At 37.1% G+C, this 27,553-nt stretch overlaps 1 protein-coding gene across 2 annotated transcripts in view; it reads left to right on the forward strand.

The window, feature by feature from the left end:
- The window catches only part of FAM53A (family with sequence similarity 53 member A), a 104,135-nt gene extending 77,527 nt beyond the window's left edge, over positions 1-26,608 (forward strand). For both annotated transcript variants that reach the window (XM_003773441.4, XM_012552383.3), the window contains exon 5: positions 25,356-26,608. In XM_003773441.4, the coding sequence (XP_003773489.2) occupies positions 25,356-25,685 (330 nt within the window). In that variant the 3' untranslated portion in view covers positions 25,686-26,608. The remainder of the gene's footprint in view (positions 1-25,355) is intronic.
- Positions 26,609-27,553: the final 945 nt, after the last annotated feature.

A 27,553-nucleotide genomic window follows, 5' to 3' on the forward strand; every position in this document is an offset into this window, starting at 1 on the left:
CACCCCCATTTTCAGAATTTTAAGTAATACTCATAAAAAAATCTGCAGTCTGTCTTTTCTCTGAGAGGTTTCCCCTCCTCCAGTTCAAGAAGTAAATTTGGAAGTTATTTATTTGAGGGCCAACTTACTTATTCTTTCTGTCTTGTTTTTTAAAAGCCAGACTCACACCTGAAGAGATCAAGTTCCACCACTTATTTACAGTGGAAAAAAGTACTAATTTTGTTTAATTAATTGTAGGACCTAAAATTGGAAGTGACCATAGCAATCAGCTTGTATGTATGGTCCCTTCCTTCCCCCTCCCCCCCTCAGGGAGGGTAAGATTTGCTTAAGAAGGGGAAATTTTGCTTGAGATCCTGTACCTCTGGGTCTTTTGTTCTCTCCTACACCCCACTGCCTGCCTGCTTCCACTATGGAATTCAAGAATGAACCTGTACCAGATTTTTTGAATAAGCTGTTACTGCAATTCATTTAATAGTCACACTTTTGTACACAAAAGTTAAAAATAGGATTCTTCTGGAAATTTCCATGACTTTTAATTTTTTGCAAGTTATCCTTTTGGAACAAGAATTATTTTTAAGGAACAAGCTTAACCTTTCTCTCTGGTTCCCAGGAGGATAATCTTTTTTTTTTTCTTCCTTATTTAAGAGAGGCAGATCCTTGGAAGAACCCCTCTGCCTTAAGCTGATTTTGGTTATGCACAGTTCAAAGAAAGAGTTTCATTGTAATATGACAGTTTTAATGGACCTTCATGTAAAATAGGTTGTGGTTCATACACACTAAATTTATTCAGCCTTTCAAACTTATCATTAGGGAAGGAGATGGTTAGTTTAGATCTTCCTATGTCCGTGGGGAATGAGCTTGACACAAGACTGAAAATGTCAGAGGGCCATTAGAAGAGGAAAACTAGTGTGAGATTTTACAGAGCCACATTGAAATTTGAAAAGGCTTTAAACCTGTAAAAGTAGGTTCCGAAAGAGAACCATATAAATAAAATGAATAAATACTTAATATTATAATGATAATATTTCTTTATTCACTCTGAAATTCTAATTGACAACTCTTCCAAAAACTGCCATTTTATAGAAATACTGATGGAAAACAATTGAGAACACTTTGTTTACTAAATTCTGGTGAAACTTGTCATACTTTGTATTGGAGGAAAGTTTCCACATAAACTGAATATTTATTACTCATTTTTCTGTTGCATTAGATAATAATGAATTTTGTATCCTTCATAAAGTGGAAGGTCAATTCATTAGCACTGCAGCTATTAACTTCTCTTAGCTCTAGTAATTTCATTAACTTTGAAAAGGTTGCCAATGACGACATGTTGGTCATGTGCCAGTAAGGATAGAAGACACCTTTCTCTATTTATAAGACTACCCTCCTGAGTTGAACATTATTTTTAATTTTATATTTTGGGGGATGAACTAATCCTTTTGATTTATTATAAGTAGGACCCAAAGGTTTATTGTTGTTTTTTCCATTTACCAGAAGTCCCAGGAAAAATAAAGTCATTCCACCTGCCATCCAGGGGAGGGAATGGGGGGTAAGGAGGAGAAAATTTGGAACAGAAGATTTTACAAGGGTCAGTGTTGAAAAATTACCCATGCATATGTTTTTGACATTAAAAGCTTTAATAAAATTAAGAAAAAAGGAAAAAAAGAAAAAAGTCACCTACTTGATCAAAAATGTCAGTACAAAGGTAACTTATAATAGGAAACTAACACAGTTTGTATAACTTTTAATTATAACTTCAAGGAGTTTGGGGATGAAGTGTAGTCTCTTGCTTTTTTTAAACTTTATAAATACTTTGACAGAAGGAAAAGAAAACTACCAAATTCTGGGAGCTATTAAGTGTACGGTTAATATCTCTAAATATCTCTGACACTGATCTCTGATCTAGACTCTGATCTAGAATATCTACTTCTCATTCACTCTATAATCATCCTGGCTTAAACCCTCATTACCTCTTACCTGACTATGGCATTAGCTTCTTAATTGATTTCCTTCTATTCATGTTTCCCTTCTCCAATTCATTCTCTACAGAGTTGTCACAGAGATATTCCTAATGCATGTCCCTCCCCAGTTCTAAAACTTCCACTGGCTCTCCATTACCTGTGGGGGTGAAATGCACACTCTTCTTTTTGTCATTTAAAATACTTCCCAGCCTGGCTTTTTCCTACTTTTCTGGGTAATGGCCTACCTCCTCCCTCCTGCAGGTTCCCCATTACCACCAAATTGACCAAGACTTCACTTCTTGGAGTCCTTAGTTCGTATTAAGAGTTTAGCTCAAGTGTAGTCTCCCACACAAGACCTTTTTTGATTCCTCTTAGTTAACTAGTGTCCCCTTCTTCCCAAATTACTTTCTGTTTTAACTTGTGCATATTTTGTGTTCATGTATCTGTGTACAAGCTGTCTCTTTGCTAGAATAGAATTTGCTTGAGGGTATGTTTGTATTTAAATTCCAAGGCCCTGTATAGGGGATAGAATACCTTCTTGAAGCATAGGAGAGTTCTTTTATATGAGAAGTTAATGTGGTTATTGGTTAGAATATTGATTTGTGCATTATATTCTAAAGCCAAATTTTATTGTATATGTCATGATAATTAAATAGCCACTTTCTTTTCCTTCAAATGTTTTTAGCCCAACCATTTGGAATGTGGTGTTCCCCCACCTCTCCGTGAAAATGTAGTTCTTACTTTAACTTTGGTGAACATTGGAAAAACAGAGTGCACTTTGCCAGCATCTGTTCTATAAAGTGTAGTCTGCCTAGGTAATGGGTACAAAGACAGTTGGAGAAAACTATAAGTGATCCTGTTTAATGACTTTAAAACTTGAGAGAAGTAAGAAAAAGTACTTTCATAGAAGTTTTTAAAAAGTTATCCAGTTAAGATGTTGAGAAAAAACCTCTAGGTTACTTTGCATTGATTTGGTGAATTCATGAGGTTAAGGTGATTATTGTGGTAGAGATGGGGCAGTTTCTGATTAATCTTGTGTTTAACTTATTTCGTTCTGGTAGACAATGCAGTTCTCAGTTTGACACCTGAAATTACCTTTTTATATTTTGATGATACTCTGTTAGTAGTACTAGTTAAAGGAAATAACTTTGGTCACTTGAATATTCTTTTTTAACATTCTGCCAGTAAAGCCCCTTGGACATACAGATTTGCAAAGTGAGGGTGTGTGTGTGTGTGTGTGTGTGTGTGTGTGTGTGTGTGTGTGTTAAGAGAGAGAATTGATTGAGTTAGAAAGGAGGATAGTGTGTTAGTAAAGGGAAGTCAGTAATAAGCTTTAAAATTTTAGCAGACTTTGACATTACTACGTATCCTATCTTAAAGGAGCAAATCTAGCCAAGTTGTCAGAGTATTAGAAAATGTTTTATAACCACCAGTTTATCGCAGGTGTCTTGTGGTTTAACAGTTCATGCATTGCTTTGTAGAATCGCAATGCTTGTCTTCTAGTGATATGAACACTAGATTCCCTGTTCTTTTCTAAAGCTGTGTGTGTGTTTCTAAATCAGTTGCAGGCACATGCTAGTCTTGGCCTTAAATGGGAATGATTTAAAATTTCTAGAGCATGGCAGGTGCAAAATAATGGTATAAGATGCCCTAATGTACACATTGAATATCTATAAGGCCATTCATAAGTTGTCAGCTATCCAATGTCTAATATCAGTTGCTGCATTAATGAATGCTGGCACACAACTTAATTAGGAGTAGCTAAACACTGAGTGAATCAAAATAGGTGACCTCACTTTAAACTCCAGCTTGTGATACAGGACTAAGCCTGGATTGAAGTGCTATGTGCCCAGCCTAATAATTAGACATCTTTGGAAGTGGTTAATGCAGATGTTCTCAGATGCGCCTGCTTCTCAGCCTTCTGCCTCCTGCTGTGTCCCTTTTCTTCCTCCCCCTACAACCCCCCACTTGTTCTTCAAAACACAGTCGTGCAAATTCAAGAATGCAAAGTTAAGCTGAAAAGTTAGCTGCATGATTGGGAAGAGGTGGATTAAGTACAACCCCCCCAACCCCCCCTCCCGTTTATATTAAATTCTTGGTTACAGGTCTCCCTATATGCTATTTTTCTTAAACATCAGTTTTACTAGTTGTTTTATCAGAAAATAGTAATTTGGGCATCTGTTTTTAATGAACTATATCTTATTTAACTATATTATTATTAATCACCTTTTTTTTTCCTTTTACTTTTGTAAACAGTTATTATACATCTATCTACTATACAGGAAGAGATGGCCATCCTTACATTTAGTATTTTACAGCCTGGTTGGAAAGATGATTTTGTTCAAAAGTTACATAATAATACAAAACTTATTTTATTAAGTGCCAAATGAGTAATTCACAGGACGATGTTATCAGAACTGAAGAAGGGAGATTTGGCATGTGTTTGGATGGTGAAAGAAGAACTTTGAATTGGGGTTTGACATCTAGATGGGTAGGATTCAAAGGATGTTGTTGGCTATTGGTAGGCAAAGGAAAGAGCACATTTAAGACTATAATAAGGAGATCTGATGCATAGATGCCAGGATAGAGAAGGACCATGGCATTTTTAAAGGAAAAAGAGACATCAGAGACCATTTAGTACAATTTTATCAATTGGTAGAGGAGGAAACGGTTTGGGGGACCCAACACTAACCATTGGTTGGGAAGTAGCTGAACCAGAATGCAGACTTACAAATCAACATTCTGCCTTTGCCTTCATCATCATCATCAAGTGTTAAGCCTGGGTGATTGGGACATTATTATTAAAAATGGAGGGGTTGAGTAGGGGGTAGGAGTTTTGTAGAGATCAGTACCCCCAAATGAACATATCTAGTGAGCGGAACTCATCTTTTTTGAAGAGGTAATTGGTGAGAGTGGATTAGTCAGAAGTGGTATCCACTAACTATCCTGTTGCCCCTTTTTTTCTGCTATAGCCTGGTCTCTCTACCTTCAACTCCACACCGAGATCAGTTTGGCCCTGAATAGGTTATCTGGGAGCATCCCTTGCCTTTCAAAGCCATTGGCTCAGTTTCAAGTTCTATTCTGGATGCTGAGTGTCCTGCGCCTGTTACCCAACTCCTTACCTATTTCCCCACTGTCGGTTGCCCAGACACTGTTTTGGCTCTGTTCCCTGACCCCTGGTTTCCCATATCTTCGGTCTAGGTTTCTGATCATGCCTTAGCTAATCTTTCTAGACTTGACCCTTGTCTGTCAGGGCCTCTGTGGTATCTGCTTACTTCTCCCTGCTGTAGTCTGCCTTGCCCTCTTGAAACGTGGTCCTGACCCACATGACTTATGTTATCTACCAGCTCTTTTTAACAGACGTCTATTAAATAAATGCCTTCTAAGGCACTGGGAGCTGAATGATATCAGGCAGAACTCTTGACTCTTAATTCCTTTTGACCACACCTGTCTTGTTGCAGTTCAGAATCGAGGAGGGCAGAAGGGGTCTTATGAGAAAGAGAATCTTATTTTAAATGTGAAATCAAATAGTGTTTCATAGAATTCAGAAACTTTAGAGCTGAAAAAACCTCTACAGAATACTGACTGACTAATTGGTACCTTCGAAATTATCTCCTGACTTTCTTTAAATAGGTTTTGTGTGACTTCTTTATGTGAATATGTGATTTAAATATTAGCCGGAATTCAACAGTCCAGTTTAACGTTTTGATTTTTAAATGCTGATAATGATGAAAAGCTCCACCTTTATCCTTTGGGCAGTCTTTATCTCAAGATTTGTGAATGCATCCATTTTAATAAGTAGAAATACACGCACACACACACACACACACGTATTATTTAAAAGGATTCTGTTATAATATTTTATAAAGAGAAGAATTTTAATGACCATGCTCTAATTTACATTCTGAGACCACCACAATAACAACAAAAGAAGTCCTATATTGTGATGGATTTGCCTGGGTTCCAATGCTGAGTTCCCCATCCTTCATCTCACTTGGAGTGAGAAAAGCAAGACCATTTTTTAGTTGACATGGGACCACTTCGGTGCCCTCAGATAGTTGTTGAAAGGGAGGACACTTTTCATTCACACCTCTCTGATCAATATCTATAGAATGATTCCTGAGAGTAATTGAGTATTTCAAAATGAGCTCTTAAACCTTCAAAGGATTTGGGGGTAACAGAGCTGAACCTCCTCAAATAGTCAGCTAAGTGGCCTGAACCCGAGATTGATCTTTGATACTCTGGGAAAGATCTACAGGGGCCAAGTCTTTCTTTCTAGATAGCATGTAAATATATGAGCATTTCATAGGCACACACATTCTTAGTGGTTTCAATTATATAAGCTAGTTTTTTAAAAAATTAATAAAAACTACCAGGATATATGTATGATTTTTTTGTTAAATTGAATGAGTTTTTGTTAAATTGTTGTATAAGGAGGAAAAAAAAAAAGGTTTTAAGGGAGAAGAAACCTCTCCATATTATGTAGGGGCTGCTCTTTTGATTATAAAGGAAACCTGGCTCTGGCCTATGAGGGTAAGATGAATGTCCTTCTGCCACGCAGGGCATTTCTGAGAACTTAATCAGTATGCAGGTATCCGAAGCATGACTTTAATCGGAATTCAAAAAAGCAGCCAGCTCTTCAGGCTTATCCCTCTTGTCATGCTGAGGAGGCCACCAGTGTTGGGTCCCACGCTAAGAGCAGAATATAAATGTGAGTTTGAAGAGTTAATTTGGTGGGTTTTCGGAGCCCTTGGCCTGGGCGGCAGCTGCTGCTTGAAGGCTCCTCTCGGGGAGACTAGGTGCCTGGAGCAGCTGCTCCTCCCTTTCATCCCCCTTTCCCTCGTGGTGGCGGGAGGGCCTGGCAGAATGGACTGGTTACAAAATATCTATGGGTTTAATGAGGTTGAAACTTGGCAACTATCTCCCAGAAAAACATTGCCAGGGAGTGTGAGCATTTTTCAGATGGCTTAGCGTTGTTAATGAGCATTTGTTACTTTCCACAGAGTAACATTCTTTGTATGAAATGTATTGCTCTTTGTGAAAAGGTTATTAAATTCTGTTGGAGTTTGTAACGGAAGACTCTGAATATTTGCAGTCTCTTTAGATTGGTACTTTTCTATCAAGCAGATTTATTTTTGCATCAGAAGACAGAAAAGATCGAATCAAGAAAACTACTCCCTCCCTCCACCTTGCTTGGGCTGTGTTTGACCTCACAATTCTGTGAATAAAGAACTAAAACTATTCTCTGTGTAAAAGTTTTAGGCTGGTACTTGAGAAGTCGAACAAAGAAGTTGTACCTCGGAAAGGCAGGAAATGCAAAAAAATGCCCCAAACTCCTTTTTTATTGAGTCTTATTGCCCAGCTACTCCCCCCTCCCCTTATGAATAATGCGGTTATAAATCCTGCCAGCAATCAATAAGTATTGAATTAACTCCAAACTGCAGTGTGTTATAGAGTCTCTTGGCTGCATTCCAAGTTTGGTGTTGCCCTTCATTCACAGGATCAACATTTCATTTCTTAACGGGAAACCTGAGGAATTCATCCCTTTTGAAATGGAAACATAGACACTGTGAGCTTGAATGAGTAGCTACAGGCTAAAGCGTCCCTTTGGAAAGGAATGAGAGCAGTGCTTGATGAGATCCTGCTAGGTCTCAGCCAGGATGAATCTTGGGCCTTTTCTTTTCAGCAACGCTTGAACAATCAAAGGCCCCCTTTTTATCTATTGTTACCAAGGAGGACATCCATTTAAAGTTCAAATTCCAGCAGGCTTGGGAAGAAGGAAAGGCGATAGCTGTAGGCTGGGCTAGGAGATGATAATCAAGCATCCGAAGTGGGCTGAAGACAAGCCCGCACTTTGTCCTTTGACAGGAGAGAACAGGCTGGAGCTACTTAGTTCTGAATGGGGGCTTGAAGGTGGTGCCCCGGCAGCATCTGGTGCTTTGCTTCCCTGCTTCGGCAAAGGGGACCACAATATGAAATTAGGCCCCAAATGGCATTTAATGAAGTGAGCCTCGGAATGGCGGGCTCCCTGATGCCAGAGGGTTCTGAAAGAGTGCAGACTCCAGGACTGGCCAGAGAAGGGAAATCTCCTTGCGGTCATTTCTCTGGCTTCCCTCCTCTTCTTCCCCAGTCGCTCTTGCCACCTCCTCTCCTCAACGTTGCTCTGTCATAGATGCTCTGCCTTCCAGAAGTACTCTACAGATGCACCATTGCTTGGCCTCCAGAGTGCAGAACCCATTGGTGCCTTTTGCACTTGACTTGTTACCTACTGGTGACATTGGAAAGCTTAATAGCAACTCCAGATTAATTTCACTCCTTTGGCAAGTTATCCATCCACAATGACTTTCACTGTTGGAATAGTTAAGGAAGACCGTACCAGGTTTTTGACATTGTGGAAATGTTCTAGTAACCTCTTAACACCCCGTCCCCCAAGTGCACCTGTGGCCAGCTGGATAGATTTGTGCATTGCTTTTTTCTCCTTTAGATCATTAGAGGTGGTATTTATATATTAGATCTAGAGATGCTTCCATAGTTCTCCAAGGAAAGTGGTTTTCAAAGGGTGGTGATATTGAAAGTGTTGGGCATGGAAAGGGTATCCTCGGGGCTTTTACACCTTAGGGTGGAAATTCAAGCCTTATTGATCAGGAACTCCTAAGTTAAAAGCAAACTTAGTCCATGCTGCTTAGTTTTGACTTTTCCATTTACTTAGTTCTGTGTATATTTGTTGGGGGTTTTAAAAACTGAGGTTATGAGAATCTGGTGTTTAATAAACAAAAACAAACAAACAAAAACTTTGCTGCACAGCTGAATCAATTTAACTGTCACTTCTGTCCATGTTTCTGCTAGACTTACCCTGTACAGACCAATTTCTGTTAAACATAGATACTGGTATATAGGTGTGATAAAAGCCAAACAGATGGCTGACGTTTAGCAAGGTGGAACAAGTTAGCTGGCGATGCCCATCTTACTGCAGACTTGGACTTTCCCGTTTTGGAAAATGTCAGCTTATCATTTATTACCCCCTCTTCCCACATACTCAAGAACTTAAAATTTATACAAAGTTTAGAAAAATAAACACAACTGTGCTTTTACTCTTCTGACCAAATCTCTCATCTGAGCGTGACCCTTTCTTACCCATTCTTCAAAACAAAATTTAAAAACCAACAGTATTATGATTCTGTGCCATTCCAGAAGATATTGGGTATTGTTAGAAAATTGATCAGCAAATATTTATCAAGCACCTGTTGCCTGCCAGCCACTGGGGATACCAAGATAAACCTGAGGCTGGACTCTACCCTGGAGGAACCCATAATCTTATCAGAAGAATAGTTCTACACAACTATGGGGAAAAGTTAGCTGATTTTAGGGGTAGAAGAGGCAAAATCAGCCCAGAGATAGAAATATGGATGAGAAGAGAGGGTATTTGAAGTATTGGAGTGATTGAGGAGGGCAGCCTGAAGGCATGGAAACAGAAAGTGTCAAATATCAAAAAGAAAAGTAAGAAGTCCAAATCTGTCTGTGGTACCGAGTATATGAAGGGGAAATACTGGAAAATGGGTCTAGAAAGGTAAATTGGAGCTAAGTAATGACAGGCTTTAAATGCCAGAGGACTTTGTATTTTATTCTGAAATGAATAGGGAGCTATTTGAGCTTATTGAGCAGGGAAGTGACAGGATCAGACCTGTGCTTCAGGATAATTTTTCTGATGATTCTCTATTAATTTTTAGTATTTTTTAAAAATTGAGTTCTGAATTCTTTCTTCCTGTCACCTCTTTCCCCACCCATTGAGAAGGCAAGTAATAGATGACATTAGTTATAAGTGTGAAAACATGCAATATTTCCATATTAGCCAAGTTATAAAAGAAAAAGTGAATGATGCCTCAGTCTGCATTCAGACTCCATCATTTCTCTTTGAAGGTGAGTAGCATTTTTTTTTTTTTTAATCATGAATCCTTTGGAATTGTTTTGAATCCTTGTATCCCTCAGAATACAAGTCATTCATATTTGGTTATTGCACAATATTGCTATTACTATGTACAATGTTCTCTTGGTTCTGCTCATTTTACATCAGTTCATATAAATCTTCCCAACTTTTTCAGAAACTATCCTGCTTGCCATTTTACAATAGTGTTCCATCGTAGTCCTATACAATAACTTGTTTTGCCATCCCCTCAATTTCCAATTCTTTGCCATCACAAAAAACTGCTATTAATGTTTTTTTGTACATATAAGTCTATTCCCTTTTTATCACTTTAGAATACAGATCTAGTAGTGATATTGTTGGGCCAAAGGGTATGTAGACTCTTATATCCCTTTGGGCATAGTTCCAAATTGTTCTCCAGAATGGTTGGACCACTTTGGTACAACAGCTCCACCAGCAGTTCATTAGTGTCTCAGTTTTTCCCACATCCTCTCCAACATTTATCATTTTTTTTTTGTATCATCTTAGGTATGAAATACCTCAAGAGTTGTTTTAATAAGCATTTCTCTAATCAATATTGATTTAGAGCATTTTTTCCATGATTGTAGATGACTTTGATTTCTTCTGAGATCTGCCTGTTCATATCCTTTGTTCATTTTCAATTGGGGAATGATTCATTTTTATAAATTTGATTCAGTTCTCAATATTTGAGATATAAGCTTCAGTGAAACTTGCTGTAAAACATCCCCTCCCCCCCAATCAGGAGGACCTGAGTTCAAATCCAGCTCAGACACTTAATACTTCCTAGCTTTGTGACCCTGGGCAAATCACTTATTCCCAATTGCCTCAGCAAAAAAATAACCACTATCACCCCACCAACCCCCAGTTTTCTGATTTCCTTCTAATTGTGGTTGCATTGGTTTTGTTTGTGCAAAATATTTTTATTTTTTAAATTTAATTTAATTTTTTTTGCTGAGACAAAGTGACTTGCCCGGGATCACACAGCTAGGAAGTGTTAAGTGTCTGAGGTCACATTTGAACTCAAGTCCTCCTGACTTCAGGGCTGGTGCTCTATCCACTGTGCCATCTAGCTCCCCCCTGCAAAATCTTTTAAATCAAAAATATCCTTTTTACTTCCTGTGATCCTCTCCCTTCCCTCTCTTGTTTGGTCATATATTCTTCTTTTATCCATAGATGTGGCAGGGAAAAATTTCCATGATCTCCTAATTTTCTCATGATATCCTTTAACTTTAAATTAGATATTTCATCTTATCTTGGTATATGATGCGAAATGTTGGTTCTATACCTAGTTTATAATAAATTGTTTTACAATTTTCCCAACAATTTTTGTTAAATAGTTCTTGTTCCCAAAGTCTGTATTAAGACTTATCATATCTCTTTAGCAACTTGGGGCAACATAGATTGAAGAGGAGAGAGATTTGAGTCAGAGAAACCATATCAAACTAGTCCAAGTGATCAATGGTAACGGACCTAAATTAAAGTGGCTGTTGACAGAACAGGAGGGAAAGAAGGGATTCTGTAGACTTGGAGTCAGTAAATCCTATTGCAGGGGTTGATGGATCAACTCAGAAGTAAAAGGAGCTAAAATGGGAGAATAAAAGAATGAGAGTTCCCATTAGCATGACCCTTAATGGAAGAGTTGTTCTAAAGTGTTTGCTTTTCCCCATGTATTTTGCATGTTATCAAAACATCTCTTAAACAGAGAAAATGTTTGTGATAGAATTCAGTGTTCAGAAAAGCAGTTTAACAGATGTTTGTGTTGAGTTGTACAAAACTATTTTTGGATTTTTAAAAAGCATTTCAGTTGACTTTACACTAAAATTCTAGGTATTAGATTCAAACATATCAAGAGAGGAGAATACTGAAAGATGATTCAGCTTGTACATATTAGTACCTAAGAATAAACCATTTGTGGTCTTATTACTTAACAAAGTCCACTTGGACTTAAGTATTTAGGTCCCACGTTCCATGCTTAAGGTATCTATGATACAAATATCTCCTCTTCCCCTTTTCGTCATCAAATCAATCAATCAATGAAAAACAATAACTCTTGCCTCTCTGGGCTTTTGCTTTCTGCTAGGAGCATTCACCAGTTACCTAAGTAAATAAATCCAAAGTAATTTCAGGAGGAAGCAAGCACTAATGGGGTGGGGGTGGGGAGGGATCAAGAAAAACCTCCCTGGGGAGCTAAACCTTGGGAAGGAAGCTAGAATAAGGAAAGGAATACATTTCTGGCTTTGGGGGATGAGGGACCCAGAGGTGTAAAGATTGACTGTGCTGTTGTATCCGAATACCTATTTACATTTTAAGAAGAAAATGTATTTCAACAAACAAAAAACCCCTCCCCCTCCTTTTTTTTTTCAAATGATACCTGAAAGTTAGGTAACACATAAATAATATATATAATTTAATCATTTCCTGTCTTAGCTTCTTGATGGTTTAATGGGGCTCCAGACTAAGCCTTCCAATAACTCCTAGCTGGCTTTCTGCCTTGGCAACCCCTGATTTTATGTGTGTATTATTTCCTCTATTCAGATCACAACAGCGCTTTTGCTATTGTTTGTTTGCTACACTGTACCTACCACAGTACCTTGAAGATAGTAGGTGCTTAATTGTTGGTCACTTTGCTGCTTGTCTTCTGGCGCTTGAGAGATGTTGGCCTCTGTGTCTGTCTGCTCTTCTCTCCCTTGAATTTAGTGGTTACTACTGAGCCACAGGGAAGGCTCCCAGGGAAGGATACTGTTTGGGAGAACCCCAATTTGTTAGAGTACATTTGGGCTTTATTTATCACTCTATAGTCTCTTGCTTGGGCCTCTCAGCGTAATTTACTAACAAGGCCATATGAAAGCTGAGATCCAGCCATCCTTCTGATTAGTCCATAGGCAGGAAACCCATGTGGTGCAGTGGACTCAGACCTCTATCCTCATTCTTGATTCTCCCGCACTTTCCCCATGGGTCTATGCCACCATCTGCTGAAGGTCCTAGCCCATGACCTGTCCTGACCAAAACAGGCATTTTAATTCTACGTCATTAAAATCCTTATTTTTCTTTGAAGCTCAACTCAAATACCACCTCCTGCCACAGGAAGGTGCATCCAGCCTTCCCTTTGAAGGCTCTCTCCATCTTATCCTATGCCAATTTATGTACAGTTTATCTCCTCCTCTAGGGTTCTGTTCATTTTGTTTTCTATCTCGGGCATGTAGGACAGTGCCTGACACATAGTAAGCACTTAATAAATGTTTGTTAATTGATTGTGGTTGACATACTCACCTGAGCTCATCTTTCTTATCTTCTAAAGACCTGTATACTATAAAAGCTACAAAGTGAAATCTTACAAATGAGGGACAGAGTGACTCACGGGCATAAATGTGTTTTTAAAAAACTCAAACCAGGTCTTTATGATTCACTTTATAAAGGTCTCTTCACCCAAGCATTCTAAAATATAATCTAAATGATTTTTCTTACAAATATTATTCAAGTTCATTATATTTTGGTATTTCTGGGAAAAACAAATAAATTACCCCGAGGTCATAACCTCAATTTGGCTAGAATAGATGTACTGATAGAATTCAATAATATAGGCAAAGTTGATAGTTCTACTTGATATAACTGTTTACTTCATAAGCATTTTAAAAATGTTTTAAAAATGTGTGAATATCTAATCAGCTTATTACTTGTTTTCATTTTTGCTAACATGTCTAAATTTTTTGATCAGCTAAAAAAATGTCCTAAATATGCCACCTCTTCTTCCCCCAATAAAACAAATATGATTGATTGGATGAGAAGGGGTTTGAGCCTTATAGAAACTTTAGAAAGAAAAGTAGCCATTGTTTTCCTTTACAGTGTTGAATGAACTAATTTAAGGGGGGGGGGAGGGTCTAAGGTGTTCTAAGGGAATTTGAGTTGTAATTTAGAGCATAGTTATCCTTTGCATTATTTACCATTAAGTACTTCTAGAATTCTTGAGGGTTCCATAAGATAGTTTTTTTTTTTAGACAATTTCCTATCACTTTTTTAGCGTAAATCAGATCTCTTTATAATTTTTGCTTAAGTGAGTATTAAATAACATTCTTGCACATATTAGAATGTTGATCCTTTCCATTTGTGGTACTTTCAGCAAGAACCAAGTAAATACTGAAAACCAGTGCTGATCAGGGTTAGGTTCTTGAATGTTTTTAGGTGCCTCCCTCAACTGAATTTCCTTACTTCTCTTTCTGGATATGCCTAAAGGGTCTCTTACCTCCTTGTATTGAGGAATGCTTGGAGGCGATTTCTGATTGATTTGGGTAGGGAGGAGGCAATTTAAATAGTAAAATCACCATTCCAAAGTATAAACAAAAGTGAAAGATAAAAAACATGGCCCCAAGGCGGGTAGGGATAGACTCTTATTTATAGTGTGAGAACTGAAACTTAAAGTCCTAGCTTTCAGTCTCTGCTGGGAATGTGTACCCCTTGGCAATTTTCCACTTGAAGCATATCTGCCGGGAAAATGTTGCTAAGATTGATTTTGGGGGTGCTGATATGGAAGGAAGCCTTGAGCAGCTGTACTTTGATTTAGAATTTAATCTATCTTTTGTTCTATTGTATTTAAATCAATGAAAGTTATTCCAAATTGTCTGCAGGAGTGACAGTAGCAGATAAATAACTACACAAATGAATGAATTGGTGGCCAGCCTTCTGGTAATGAAAATCCTTATATTTAGCCATGTTGTCCACCTGGGCACTTACTGATGATAATCAGATCCTCAGGACAGACTTGGAGTAGAACGTGCTGGAACTTATGTTCTTCTGGCCTATACCAGCTGTGGAGCCCTTCCATACCATCATTATAAGGCATCACAGTAAGAAACATTAAAGACCTAGTATAATGCCAATTAATCAGATGTTTTACGTTTGAATTTAGGGATATGGTAGTAAATTTTTTTTTTTTTTTTTTTTTTTTTTTTTTTACAAAAGTTGCTTAATTTACAAAATAAGGGATTTTGGTTAAAAGATCCATCCTCAAAGGACTTTCCAGCTTCAGAGCCTATTTGGTTAAACTTTGTTAATCTCCCATTCAGTAAGTGAGCAAGGGAAATAAGGAAGGGTAACCTCTGTCATGTCTTGATCACAGCCTCGTTTTGAAGGCATTAGATTTGAAGATTTACCCTTACAAGACTATGAAACTTTATAAAAATAAATTTCTTTCACTGTAGGTTAATCTACCTAGGAAACAAAAATTGCAAGTATATTTTTTTAGTAGGTTATGTGCCATGAAAACTCATGGCTATTTTAATAAACTTTTAGGGGCATATTGAGAAAGGGAGAATGTATTATTTAACATTTTTCTAAGAGTGTAAATTGTTCTAAAGAGAAACACATGAATTAAAAAAAAAACAAATCTTGAGTAAGTTATTTGGAACTCAGAACACATTCTCCCACAAAAATTATACGTCATTAGGTTCCCAAGTTAGCTCATGTTTCACCCATAATGTAATTGATTTATGGTACCAGTTGCACTTGCCTCAGTTCTGGGAACAGAGGAGAATAGTAAAGGAGAATTTCTTTGTCCTTTCCTGAGTTCAGGACAGGTTTGAGGCAAAATTTCATTGAAATATGTCACTTTCTCCCTTTCATATCTGTATTTTTCTCAACCTTCTGCTGCCCCTCTCCTTTGACTATTCCACCCCAGCACTTAGTTCCTGATGTTGCCAGTCCCCCCCCCCCCCCCCCCCCCTTGGTTCTGTATTTCCCTTCAAGTGTTTCATGCCCCCAAATTCCCTCCCTCCATTCCACATTGCTGCTCCTATTTTATAGCTGATCTAAGTGTTAGGAGAAAAGCAATCTGATTAAATGATTAAATGGATCAGCTCAGACCTTAAAAAGGTCACAAGGTACAAAAGGTGTAAGGAGAGGTAGCCATTCAAAGAGAAGGGTGACATCGATCTGCAAGAACTGTGTCAGCAACTCTAAAACCCACATTGAGCCGAGGCTTAGGAAACTGGGAAGGCCATCGGGGGCTGAAAAGAAAAGACTCTCCTTGAGACAAAAGAGAAAAGCTAATTTCTCTAGAAGGATGACCTCTTCCTTTTAGGTGAGGATCTTATGCAGAATCTGAAGATTCCGAACTAGAAAGGAGCTTCTGTGATAGCCTCATTCTGTCCATGAGACTGAATGAAGCCTCCTAGTGGACAGTGATTTAGTTACCCAATTTTCTGTAGAGACTATCCAAACCCAAACTGGAATTCTGGTTCCATGAAGGATCTGTGAAGCTCAAGATGAATGAAGAAATAGCAGAACAGGTTTTATTTAATTCAATAAATATTTCACGATTTATACTACATACAAATCATTGAAACATAGGCATGATTTTATTGTCATAAGAGGCTTAATTCTCTGATGACTATCATCAGGATCTTTTTTTTTTTTTAAATTTTTTTTTTTCTTGGACCTCTGTAAGAAGGACAGACCATTTTCCCTGCTTTTGATAGAAGTAGGCTACTATAGAGTGGGTAGACCCCTTCCTGAAGGTACTTTTACATTTAACTCTTTCCTTCCCCAACTCCCCATGAACATCTTGTCTGACTGAACACCTAGATCTTTGCCATGAAAGATATATTAGCTTCTCCCACATTCTTTATGTGTCCAGTATATTCTGACCACTAGAGACTAATTTCACTGATCAATTGATGTTAGTTCAAAAACCTATAGATGATGTTATTACTCATAGGATACTCATAGGATAAAGGTAGTGATTGAGCATGTTTACTTAAAAAACACACCAAAAAATCCCTTAAGTAATATATAGTCTCATTGAAACGTATAGCTATTACCATATTACCTAATGATTAGAAAAACTAACCCTTTATTCTTGTTAGAAATAGGACTTTTAAGACTCCTAGATAAACAAGATGAATCAGTTTTTGTATAACTCAGAAGGATGTTTCTGTTATACTATTTAAAACCTTGCAGCACCATCTTAGAATGTAAATTAAAAGTTGAGCAAAACACCAACTAACAATTTTTCCTTGTGTATTTTCCCTTTCCCCCTTTAATCCCCTCTCCCTCAAGCATTTTATCTTACTCCTTCAAGAGAATTGGAGTTATAATCAGTATGTTAATCATTAAAGACACTTCAGGGTAACAGCTGGTCTTTAGATGATATTCTTGGTTGATAGAACTCACTGTATCAAAGCTTAATAAATGCAAACATTTCTTTCTGAAATGAGCCTTTCCATTATCTGGTGACCTGGCTACTTCACTGACTGTTATGTGGTTCAATATGTTCACATAATGAAAGATTTATTTTTCTATGAATTCACCCAAGCATAGGTTTCAAAACAGATGGAAAAGTTGAAGTTTTAATTTTGAAAGACACTTCTCCAGTTCCTTTCATTCTGTCCTATTTTTGAGGATTCAGTCTGTAGATGACAGAATATAACCAGCTGTCATGGGTGTAAGACCAGATGTGTCCTTAATATGAGGGGGAAGGGTGTACAATGGCCTTGATTCAGGGTCCATGTGTGGGAAAGAAAGCCACATTAGAAAAATTTAAAGTTGTTTTAAGAAGTTTTAAAGTATTAAAAGAGGTCCCCTCAAAAATATCTGTTACTTTCTGTTTACGATTGAGTGATGTGCTTAGCCAAAGAGAGGAACATGTATAAATTAAAAAGGCAAGTAGTTTTAAAAATGACAGATTACTGTAACTGGATAACACATTGATCTCACATTTGGGACAGAGCATCCGTGGACTCAAATATATTTGAAACTACTAAATTGGGGGGGGGGGAGAATCAAATTTTGAAATCTGAAAAATTTTTTTATTTTTCCAATTCATTTTCCATCACTAACTTTTTGTTTACTTTTTTCAAAAAAGGCTTTACAAATAAGAATGAGAAGAAACTTAGCAAGTTACTATCTTCTTTAATACACTTTTATAATAGGACTTTTTTGTTTGTTTTATTCAAGGATGAAAATGTATAGAATGCCTTGTTTTGTCAACAAGCTTGTTTTTTGTAATTACTTTTGAATTTAGGTAACAACAAGCCATTACTTCCCATTATTCTTGAAAGTGGGTTAATCATTGTTAATGATTGCCCATCTTTATAGACTTAAGGAATTACTGTGTAGAATTATAGATTAATTTACACATCACATTTAAAATTTCCATAATGAAAAGTAACCAAAGTTTACTTTTGCCACTATTATTTTAGAATATGAATATTTGTAAAACCCTAATATACATGTTGAAATTTTAAATAATAATGTGTAGTCTCCCAATTTATACATTTCTGAGGCCAATTGGTAGTTTAAGTAACAATTGTTAGACTTGTTGAATTTATTTCTGCAGGAACCAGACTCATTCATCACTAGTTCTGCTGCAACTTCTACAAACAGGACTTGGCTATCTTGGTGTGATAGAGTCTGATCTGAGAATCAGGAAGTGAGGCTTTCATCTCAGCTCCCCTATGAACTCTGCTCCCTGGTTTCTTTACCATTAAAATGAGGACTTTTCTATTAGATGATCTTGGCAGGAGGCCCTTCAAGTTCTGGGGCTCTTTAAGTCAGAGCTGTTGTGATGTGTAGAAATGAATTTTCTTAATTATGATAGCTACTATCACCACTTCTTCTGTTTAAGAATTATAATTAAATTATAATGACTTGGTGAAAATTATAATGTCCCTGAGGCTTGAATGACTTTCTGCCAGTTCTGGTAATCTCTTTGCCTATGAACAGAAGTTGAGAGAATTATTTATTAAATCAAGACTGATTACTATGGGAAGTACTTGAACACTCAGTGACTGCTGATCATGGCTTGTCTTTATGGTTATTGTTGACAGACTTCCTGCAACTAATAAATGCCCTTTGAGAAAGACACTACATGAGCCAAGAGGTGATAGCATCACTGGGTCCTGGATTGAGAATTTGGAACCATCATTCCTCTCAAGGATTTGGAAACCAAGTCCCAGGGATGTTAAGTGAGGGAGAGTCAGATGTGATATTTGAACCCAGATCCTCTGACTTCAAGTCTGTTCAAGGATTGTTCAAGGAAAATGAAATGTAGTTGTTACTAAGCAAATTTCATTGTATTGATGTTCAGTATTTTTTGGTAAAATGTTTAATGAGAAAACTAGATTATCTTGAAGGAAATTGAAGCCCATCGAGGTTAAATGTGTTAGCCTAGGTCACACAGGTCTTCTTTAGAAGAGAAACACAGATTCACATATTCTGTGAAAAGAATGCAGCCTTTTCTGTCTTGCCAATCTGACTGTGTGATCAGATGGCAGTATGCTTCTTGAAAAGCAACTGTGTTGAGTGTTGTTGGGGTCTGATAGAAGTGTACAATCATGAAAGGTCCAGTGCTAAAGTGATCAGATGCTACTGCTTTTTGTTAGACCAGGGCATGGTCTAGGAGAGTTTGGAAGTGGGATGTGGGCTAAAGATAGAGAAAGAAGGAAAAAAGAATTTGTGGGAGGGAAGAAAGGAAGGCTGGAGAGCTTGTGGACAGAAGTGGGAGAATGCCTCTTTGACAGGAGTATGAGGATTTGACAGTCTCTGAGGTCTGGGTCATGTGGGTAGTAAGAATGGGGGCAATTTAATGGTCAGAGCAACCCTTCTTGTGGTGGAAACAAAGAATCGAAAACAAAAGAAGCCCCTTACCCGAGAAGCAGAAGCAGCTAGATAGATTGTGGTATTTAAATGTGATGGAATTAGAGAATTCTTGGAAGATAGATTAACTGATGCAAAGTGAGGTAAACGGGAAACTATATATGCACAGTGACTACACCTATAAAAAGGAAAAGAATTAAAAACAAACCGACCACACCATAGAGCTGTGTGATCTCCAAGCTTGGCTCCAGAGTAGAGACAGGTAAATGGTATCTCCTTCCCTTCTTTGCAGAGGTGGAAAGTTGTGGGGATGCAGCATCACATATATTTTCATATTTGGTTGATGTGCTGGTCAGCTTTTTCAACTGATTTTCCTTACAAAGGATAGCTCTCTAGATAGGGAAAAGAGAACAAGATGTATATTCAGAAACGAAGGTGATATGTAAGCCAAAATGTTTTAAACAATAATTAATTTATATTAGCAAAGACTGCTCAAATCTCACCTCTTCCTTGACACTTAAATACTCAGGGACCTGGGACTTGGTCCTTTAATGTTTATATCCTGCACCGGAAAACAAAGGAGGTCTACTTGAATTTAATGACAGTTTAGGCTATGGGCAAATACTTTACACTATACTAGAATAGACAACACCAAAAGTCATTGCAGAACCAGCATTTTTAGTGATTTGTTAGATAAGACTTGGATTTGTATTTCCTGTTAAGTAGCAGCTCATTTAATTGCCCTTTGAAAGAGTGGTGAATCAGACTAGAGATTAACTGAGGATGTGACAAAAGGCAGTTTATCTTCTCATCTACATTTCAAAAGCTATGACCCACCCCTGTGTCTGTCTTGTCTTGGCTCTTCTTTGCCTCCATCCTGTGGGTCTCTTCTGTCTTTCTTCCCCATCTTTAGTTTGCTCCCTTTTTTCTTCCCTTTCTCTTTATTTTTTGCCCATCCCATTTCCCTACCAACCTTCCTCCTTTTGTTGGTCTTATAGGAACCTAAAGTACCAGATTTATTTTTTTTGGGGGGGGGAGTATATGTTTTAATATATTAAATGAGCCGTTATGTTCCCTGGCATTAAAAAACCTACCAGTGGAACTTTCCACATTTCTTTAAAGGCAGGTGTTTTTTATTTGTTTTGTTTTGTGGATCTGGACCCCTTGAAAGAGAAATTGGTTCTGCTCACTGCTCTCATCCTATCATTATTCCTCAAGCAGTTGAGATAAAATGTGTCATAGAAGTGGGAAGGAGAATTAGAGTCTGCATACAGCTTCTTTGCACCCTCTTTCCCCTCTAGACTTGTCATCTCTGGTTTTTATCTTTGTCGTTCTGCCATATTCAAGATCACTATCACAGCTTGTTTTAGTCCCTGTTTTGAGAAGAGCATGCCTCAGGATTTCCTGGATACAAGAAATGTGACCCTCGGATCAATTATGGTCAACCAACTAATCAGGCACTTGGGTTTTATTCCAATTTTCATTAACTAACAATTTTTTTGTTCTTGAAAGTGAGAGAAAAACTTGGGTGAAATATTTTCACATCTTATGGGCAGAATCTCTTTTTACTTGTTTTGGGAAATGGAGAGGGGAAGGATATGAGGGACATTGATTTTTTTTCCTTTATTTTGTGATCATAAAGTGCAACAGAAACAAGAAACTTATGTTTTATTTTCCTTGTCTGAAGTTTGAATCCTTGGGGGGAATAGTTGATTTCCCAAACTGTTTTAAATGTGCAGGTATCTTAATTTTTTTTTCCTTTGCCTTGAATTTGACATTCATGTGCTTTGTATAGAAGTATAACTGCATTGAAGCAGTCTGTTTCAGGGTAGTAGAGGATATGAATAAAGCATTCATAGGCTTAAATAAAGAATGATACTATGAATTAATTAGGATATTGTAACAGGGCCAGCAAAAAAAAAAAAAAAAAAAATGTGTTCTTTAAGATGGTAATTAATTTCTTTGTTAGTAGTGATTGTAGCACCAGAAGGAATCTGTGCCAAATTAAAGCAGGAAGTGAGTATAATTAAACTGCACTTAGATCTTCAGGTTCATTGTGTCTTGACATAATATGAAGATTTATTAGGAGCCTTTATTTATTCATGAAAGACAATGCTGTCCTCCCACCAAAAGAGTCAGCTGGAATACAATTCAGATTTTTCCCTGTGTTTGTTTTATTTTGGCATTTGGGATATGTTTTTTGTGTTCCCCACCACTACCACCACCACCTTTCTTCTCCTTCCCCCAAAAGGGAAAGAAAAAATGCTTCTAAATACCAAGAATGAACATTATTTGCAAAGTTTTAGTAATTGTTGGTCATAGGTTTAAAAGTCTTTTCTTGTCTAGCAGCATGAGGTACCTTAAAAAGTATCATCCTTGAGAAGAATTGTTCAAAATTCTATTAATAAAAGTATAGGGTTTCTTTTTTTTTTTTTTAAACACCTTTGCCGCTATTAACCTTTTAACCGATAACTAGAATTTTTAGGAAGCTTAATGGTGAATATTTTTTCAGTGAGTTTCATGAAATGGGGGAATTAAGAGACTAAAGAGAGAGAGGTTCTAAAATGTGATTTGTTGGGGGGAGGAAATGCCTTTGCTCCTTAGAAAGTTCTCTTTGGAGCTATTTATATCAGCATTTCTCTCTTTAGCATGCTGATTACTAAAGTTTACTTTTCCACCCAACAACAATGAAAATGTTCTGAAAGGAAGCCAGCCTGATTTTCTTTGTGTAGATTGTATAGCAAAAGAGTCACTGTCAGTATTCTTTACACCTTTCTAACTTCCTCTTAAGATCTAGAGCCACTTTTATTCTTAAATGTAAAATCTTTTTTGCGTTTTCTATGCATAAATCCAGGTCCTTCATGTGCTTGGTGACAAATGTGAGCAGACAGTACCTGGCCAGGTTTTTATTTTTTTCCTAAATGTTTTGTCCAGTGATTCATTTAGGCTTTGGGCTTTTTTTGAAACTCAGTTAATGGATATGTGGAGTCTCTAGATTTTAACTTTGTTTTAAAATAAGAAATAAATTTTACAATTATCAAAGTTGGCTTGGCCAAGATGCTTCACTTTTCATATAGATCTTTGTAAAGTTAATGTTGAGCTTCTGTGACTTTACCCTTTATGAGTTTCTCCCCAGAGAAATAAAACCTAGCAAAAGCTTCTTGATGATTTTGGTGACCAGCAGGTAATCTGTGTTTTATAGTGTACAGTATGTGATTAAGAACTAATGTGGCAAATGTATCTATGGGTGTTTCTCTTTCTCTCTCTCTGTCTGTGTTTCTCTCTCTCTCTGTCTCTGTCTCTGTCTCTCCTCTTCCCACCTCCACTCCTCTTTTGGTGATTTCATTGTGAATTTCAGAGCTTCAAATTTGATAGAACACTTAGACATTGTCTTGCTTTCAATTAAAGGTAAGCCTGACTTGTTGATTGGAAAAGGAAGCTTTGAAGGTACTTTACTTTTCCCACTTAGTCTTTGTTTTCTGGAGAAAGTCGAATATTCAGCTATTTACCATCCCACCCTTTTTGGAAACTTATTTACATTCCTTAATAAACAAAGACATGGGTTGAGTGCTTTGAGTTCTACACTGCTAGCCTTGGATTCTCATCTTTTCTGATGTAACATCTTTTATGAGGACCCATGATTAAACAAGTTGCTCCTGCTGGGTTATGTGATTGCCTTGAGTGGCTAGAGAACGGGTGGGAAGGGGGGAAACCCATGACCTCTATAAGTGCAGTACAGCTAATCTGCCGATTTCTACTTTCTTTACACACATCCTTTAGGATGTGCTTAATCTTCAGGGAGTAACTTGACTTAATAATTTAGAGATTCATAAACTTACCCATTATAAATTATATTTTAAACTTGCCTACTTATGTGCACATAGAAAACAGCCTTTCTTTTGCCATATGGGTAGTCCAATGGTGTAAGTATTATTGTTCAACATCTCTAAGTTTCTCGGCAACTTGATGGAGGGAAGGGTTGTCTTAAAAGATCCCTAGGAAACTCCAGCTCTAACACTGCAGAATGTAAACTGCTTAAGGTCAGGGACAATTCCATTTGCTCTTTGTGTACTCAGTGCTTAGCCCAGTGAGTCCTTAAAAATGTTTGTTGAATTGTGATTCTGTGTTTCAAATGAAACAGATTTTGTGTGCATATTGCAGGGAGAAGAAAGCATCAGCCTTCATTGGACAGATCTTAACTATCTGTATTGTTTAAATGCAGTAAATAAATAGCATCAAGGGAAAGTAATTTATTTTTCAAGTCTCAAGGCTCAAGAAGCTTTGGATCCTTAGTTCCATGTTGGAGTTTTTTATTCGATTTTTAGCTGTGTTCCATTTTTTTCTTTACAAGTATTAATGACATGATAACTATTACAAGAACACCTTCTATAAATTACATAAACTGGAAGTCATTAAGAAGCCTGCTGTTTGTAGTGCTTAAGCTGCATAATTGCAATCTGTGAATTTGGTACATGCTGCAATGACATCCCAGCAGTTGTCATTGGTACCATCTGTCAGGTAGATACATACAAACATTCATAAAAGGTTGAGTCCAGGGTTTTTTAAATCCAGAGAATTATAGTAAAAGACATAATTATTTATTAGAGTAGTAGGAGAAATAATTATAAATATAGTAAAACCTACAGGAAATAATTTGTGTATATATTTATAGATAATCATAATAGCTAAACAATATTTGGCTTCCACCTATACATACTCATTTTAAATCCTGTGTATGTGTATTATTTTTGTGTGTATGGTCATATCTTAATTGCTGGTCAAGATGCAAACTTAAATGTAAAACAAGCTTGTCATCGATTTTTAGAGAGTTGGAAAAGGTAAAAACTGGGTTCTTAAATAACTAGCTTCATTAACTTCATGAGATAATATACTCTCATTTGCCTCATTTGAATGAAGGATGAATTCCTTTGGATGTATCCCAAATGTGTATGGGGAAAACCCCCTCAGCAATTTGTGGACTATGTTTGATAGACTAAATTAGGATTTGATCTTCATTTTGAGAATAGAATTCTATCGGAAAATGACAGTGGCTTGATCTTTAACTGGGGCAAAATGCCATTTTACATTCACTGGCATCCTCATGGAATTGACCCTGATTAATGGGCTGCTTGTTATCTATCACCGGTGAGATTTTTTTTATAACCGGTGAGGAATCTTTATATTCTTAGGCACCCAAACCTTTTGTTGAGGAATTGTGGTTTGAAGGGAGTAAACTACTTAAGTTGTAAGGACCTTGCCGATTTTGGTTCTTAACAGTTTTTTTGTTTTTTTGTTTTGTTTTGTTTTCCAGATAGACCCAGTCTTAAGTGGTCAGTGTTGCTAATTCTAAAATAAACACATTCTCATTTGTTTCTCATTTTGTTTCTTTGGTTTCTAAGTAGAGCCTTCACTGCCATTCCTTCATTCTTACACCAGCAGCTTGGGTGTAGTAAAAGACACTTCATATTTTGACCGGAAGGACAGGGATTCAAATCTATGTCTGTTGCTTAGTTGTAAATATGATATTGGGCTTATATAATCAACTCAGACTCTTATTTTCCTTATTTGTAAAAAGAGTGAGTTGGATTAGAAAATCTTTCAGTTCCAAATCTATAGCAATGTTTAAAAAAAAAAAAAGGTAAATAACAGGATTGACTATTGAAAGCTATCTTGAAGATGTGAATTTATGGAAATATGAGTAAGCAAGCTGAAAACTCACTTAAACGAACCAACTCCCATTTCATACACTGCTGAACACTAAGGAAGGTCAGTCTAACTGAAAAATGTGACAAATCAAGAAAACTAGCCACCTGTTCTCTGTATGCCACAAAATAAATTCATTTTTGTGTTTTGTTTTATTTCAGACTCTAAAAAATTCAAAAAGTCTTTGCTCCCTTGATTATGAAGATGAAGATGAAGATGATACCCAAATGAAGACAATTGTGTCCTCCCCATGTGACTCAAATGACCTCATGAGCATCATCACCCCTGGTTCCAGTCCAGTGAAAGAGCAGCTGGATGAAGTCAGACATCACGGACCTTGCCAGATTGGCTTCGGCACAAGGGCTTGTACGCAAGCAGCTGCAGGATGTGAAAGCGAAGAAGACGACCCTAGTGATTGTGAGAGCACCGAGGAGGGCATATTTCCTTTGGACTGTGGAGACCTAGATCTAGAGCAAATCGAAAACAACTGAGTCAGTCCTAGAGTTGGGGGTTAGAAATCAGTGAGTTCTCCTAAATTTCCAATGAAAGTGGATTGCCTTTGCCATGTGTAATCCATATCCCCAGACATCTATAGTGGCCATTCAGGAGGGGACTGTGTTTAAAAAAAACAAAAAACAAAAACAAAAAAAGCCAAAAAAAAAAAATTCAGGTGGGGGAATGGGAAATGAAATGATATCACCTGTTTATAGTCTGTTAATCAGTATATGGACAGAAAAAAAAAATAGGTTAAATGTTATTTTGAACATTAAGGAGTAATTTTGATTAAAATTTTCCTAACAAAAATATTTTGCATTTTTATGGCTTTTACAGTTGTGGAGAAAGCTTCTCTATTTTGAAATGAATTTTCTGAAGGGCATTTTATTAAAGTCAATCTGCCTACAGTGATTCTAGTGCGGGTATCCGTTCCTTTTATTCAAATGCTTACTGGGAATAACTGAGTTGTGTAATGTAATTGATAATAAACATCAGGTATAAGATGATCAGAAAAAAGGCTCTGGTTGACACTTGGTCAGAAGTGCTTAGCCAGCGGTATATAGCCAGTGGTTACAAAACCTCTTGAAATGAGACAAATTTTTTCCCCCTCTACATTCAGACTTTTTGGTCAAAACCTAGTGGTGACCTTACAGGTTTAATATTTCTCCAGCTTTCATTACTTGAGTCTTTTCTAGCCTGAAGCCATGATAATTTAGGCAGGTTATAAATTCAAGTAGCTTCCCAGCTTGGTGGTCAATTTTATGTTTTCTGTGCTTCAGAAGAATGTATGACAAAGAGCACTTGAACTTTGAGACAGGGGCTTTGTAATGCAATGATCAGTTCCCCAGGAGGTGATCCCTTGAGCAATACTAGACAGAACTTTAGTCCTTGAATTCAATAAAAGACATTTTGCTTTGCATATGTGGCTTTCTGCTTATTAATTTGGTTTAAATGTTGCTTCTTTTATAATTCCCCGAAGATTCCTTGACCTTGCCTGGGCTTTGTTCAGCCCAAGAACAAAGCATGTATTTTTATTTTCACTTTTATAACAGTGCCCTGCCCTAGACAGCCCTTGAGCTCTGAGCCAAAAATATCTCTAAAACTATGAAATTGGGAGCAGTGATGGAAGGAGTGGGAATGGGGTGGAGTTTGAGGGTGGTGATGGTTGTTGAGGTAGGGAGTAGACCATTATCTATCTCTGGAAAATATTTCTTGGTTATCAAAAGAAAATGTGAAGGGTCATCATTTACACGGATTTTTATAGACTCATGCCAGGAAGGAAAACGTTGCCATAATAAGTGACCCCTTTCTTGAGAAGTGGTCTTTAATCTGATGGAAGCTTTCAGTCGTGTTAAAATAGGTGAGGTCAGAAGTACCTGTGACTTAATTTCTGATTCAGTTTACCACATAAAACTTCCTTCCTGTTTTGAAGAAGAAGAGCACTATTTATACATCAAGATTTTAGCAAAATTTTTAGGTCAGAATCAGAAGCTTTGTCTGCTGATGGTTTAAAATTAGAAAAGCCCCTGTTATTAATCAAAGAACTCAGCTTTAAGAGAAGCTGGTGAAAGAAATTGCTCATTATAAATGACATGGAGCAAAAGTACACCTTTGACATTGCACAAAAGCTTGACTCCAGGAATGTGGGACTCTTAAGGGTTCCTGAACTTGCCCATTTAATTTACTTCTTCTGTATTACATCTAATAGCACTTCTATACTACTGTAGTATACTATAAGTAGTATATAGTATGTACTATACTCAGAGGTCTGGTTTCTAGCCTTGATGGGTGAATGTTGCCCTTAGATCACTTGATTACTTCTTCGTTTTCCTGATTATTTGAATTTTTTTACTTAATTTAATTA

This window comes from Sarcophilus harrisii, chromosome 6 (genome assembly GCF_902635505.1).
Source record: "Sarcophilus harrisii chromosome 6, mSarHar1.11, whole genome shotgun sequence".
Taxonomy (NCBI): Eukaryota; Metazoa; Chordata; class Mammalia; order Dasyuromorphia; family Dasyuridae; genus Sarcophilus; species Sarcophilus harrisii.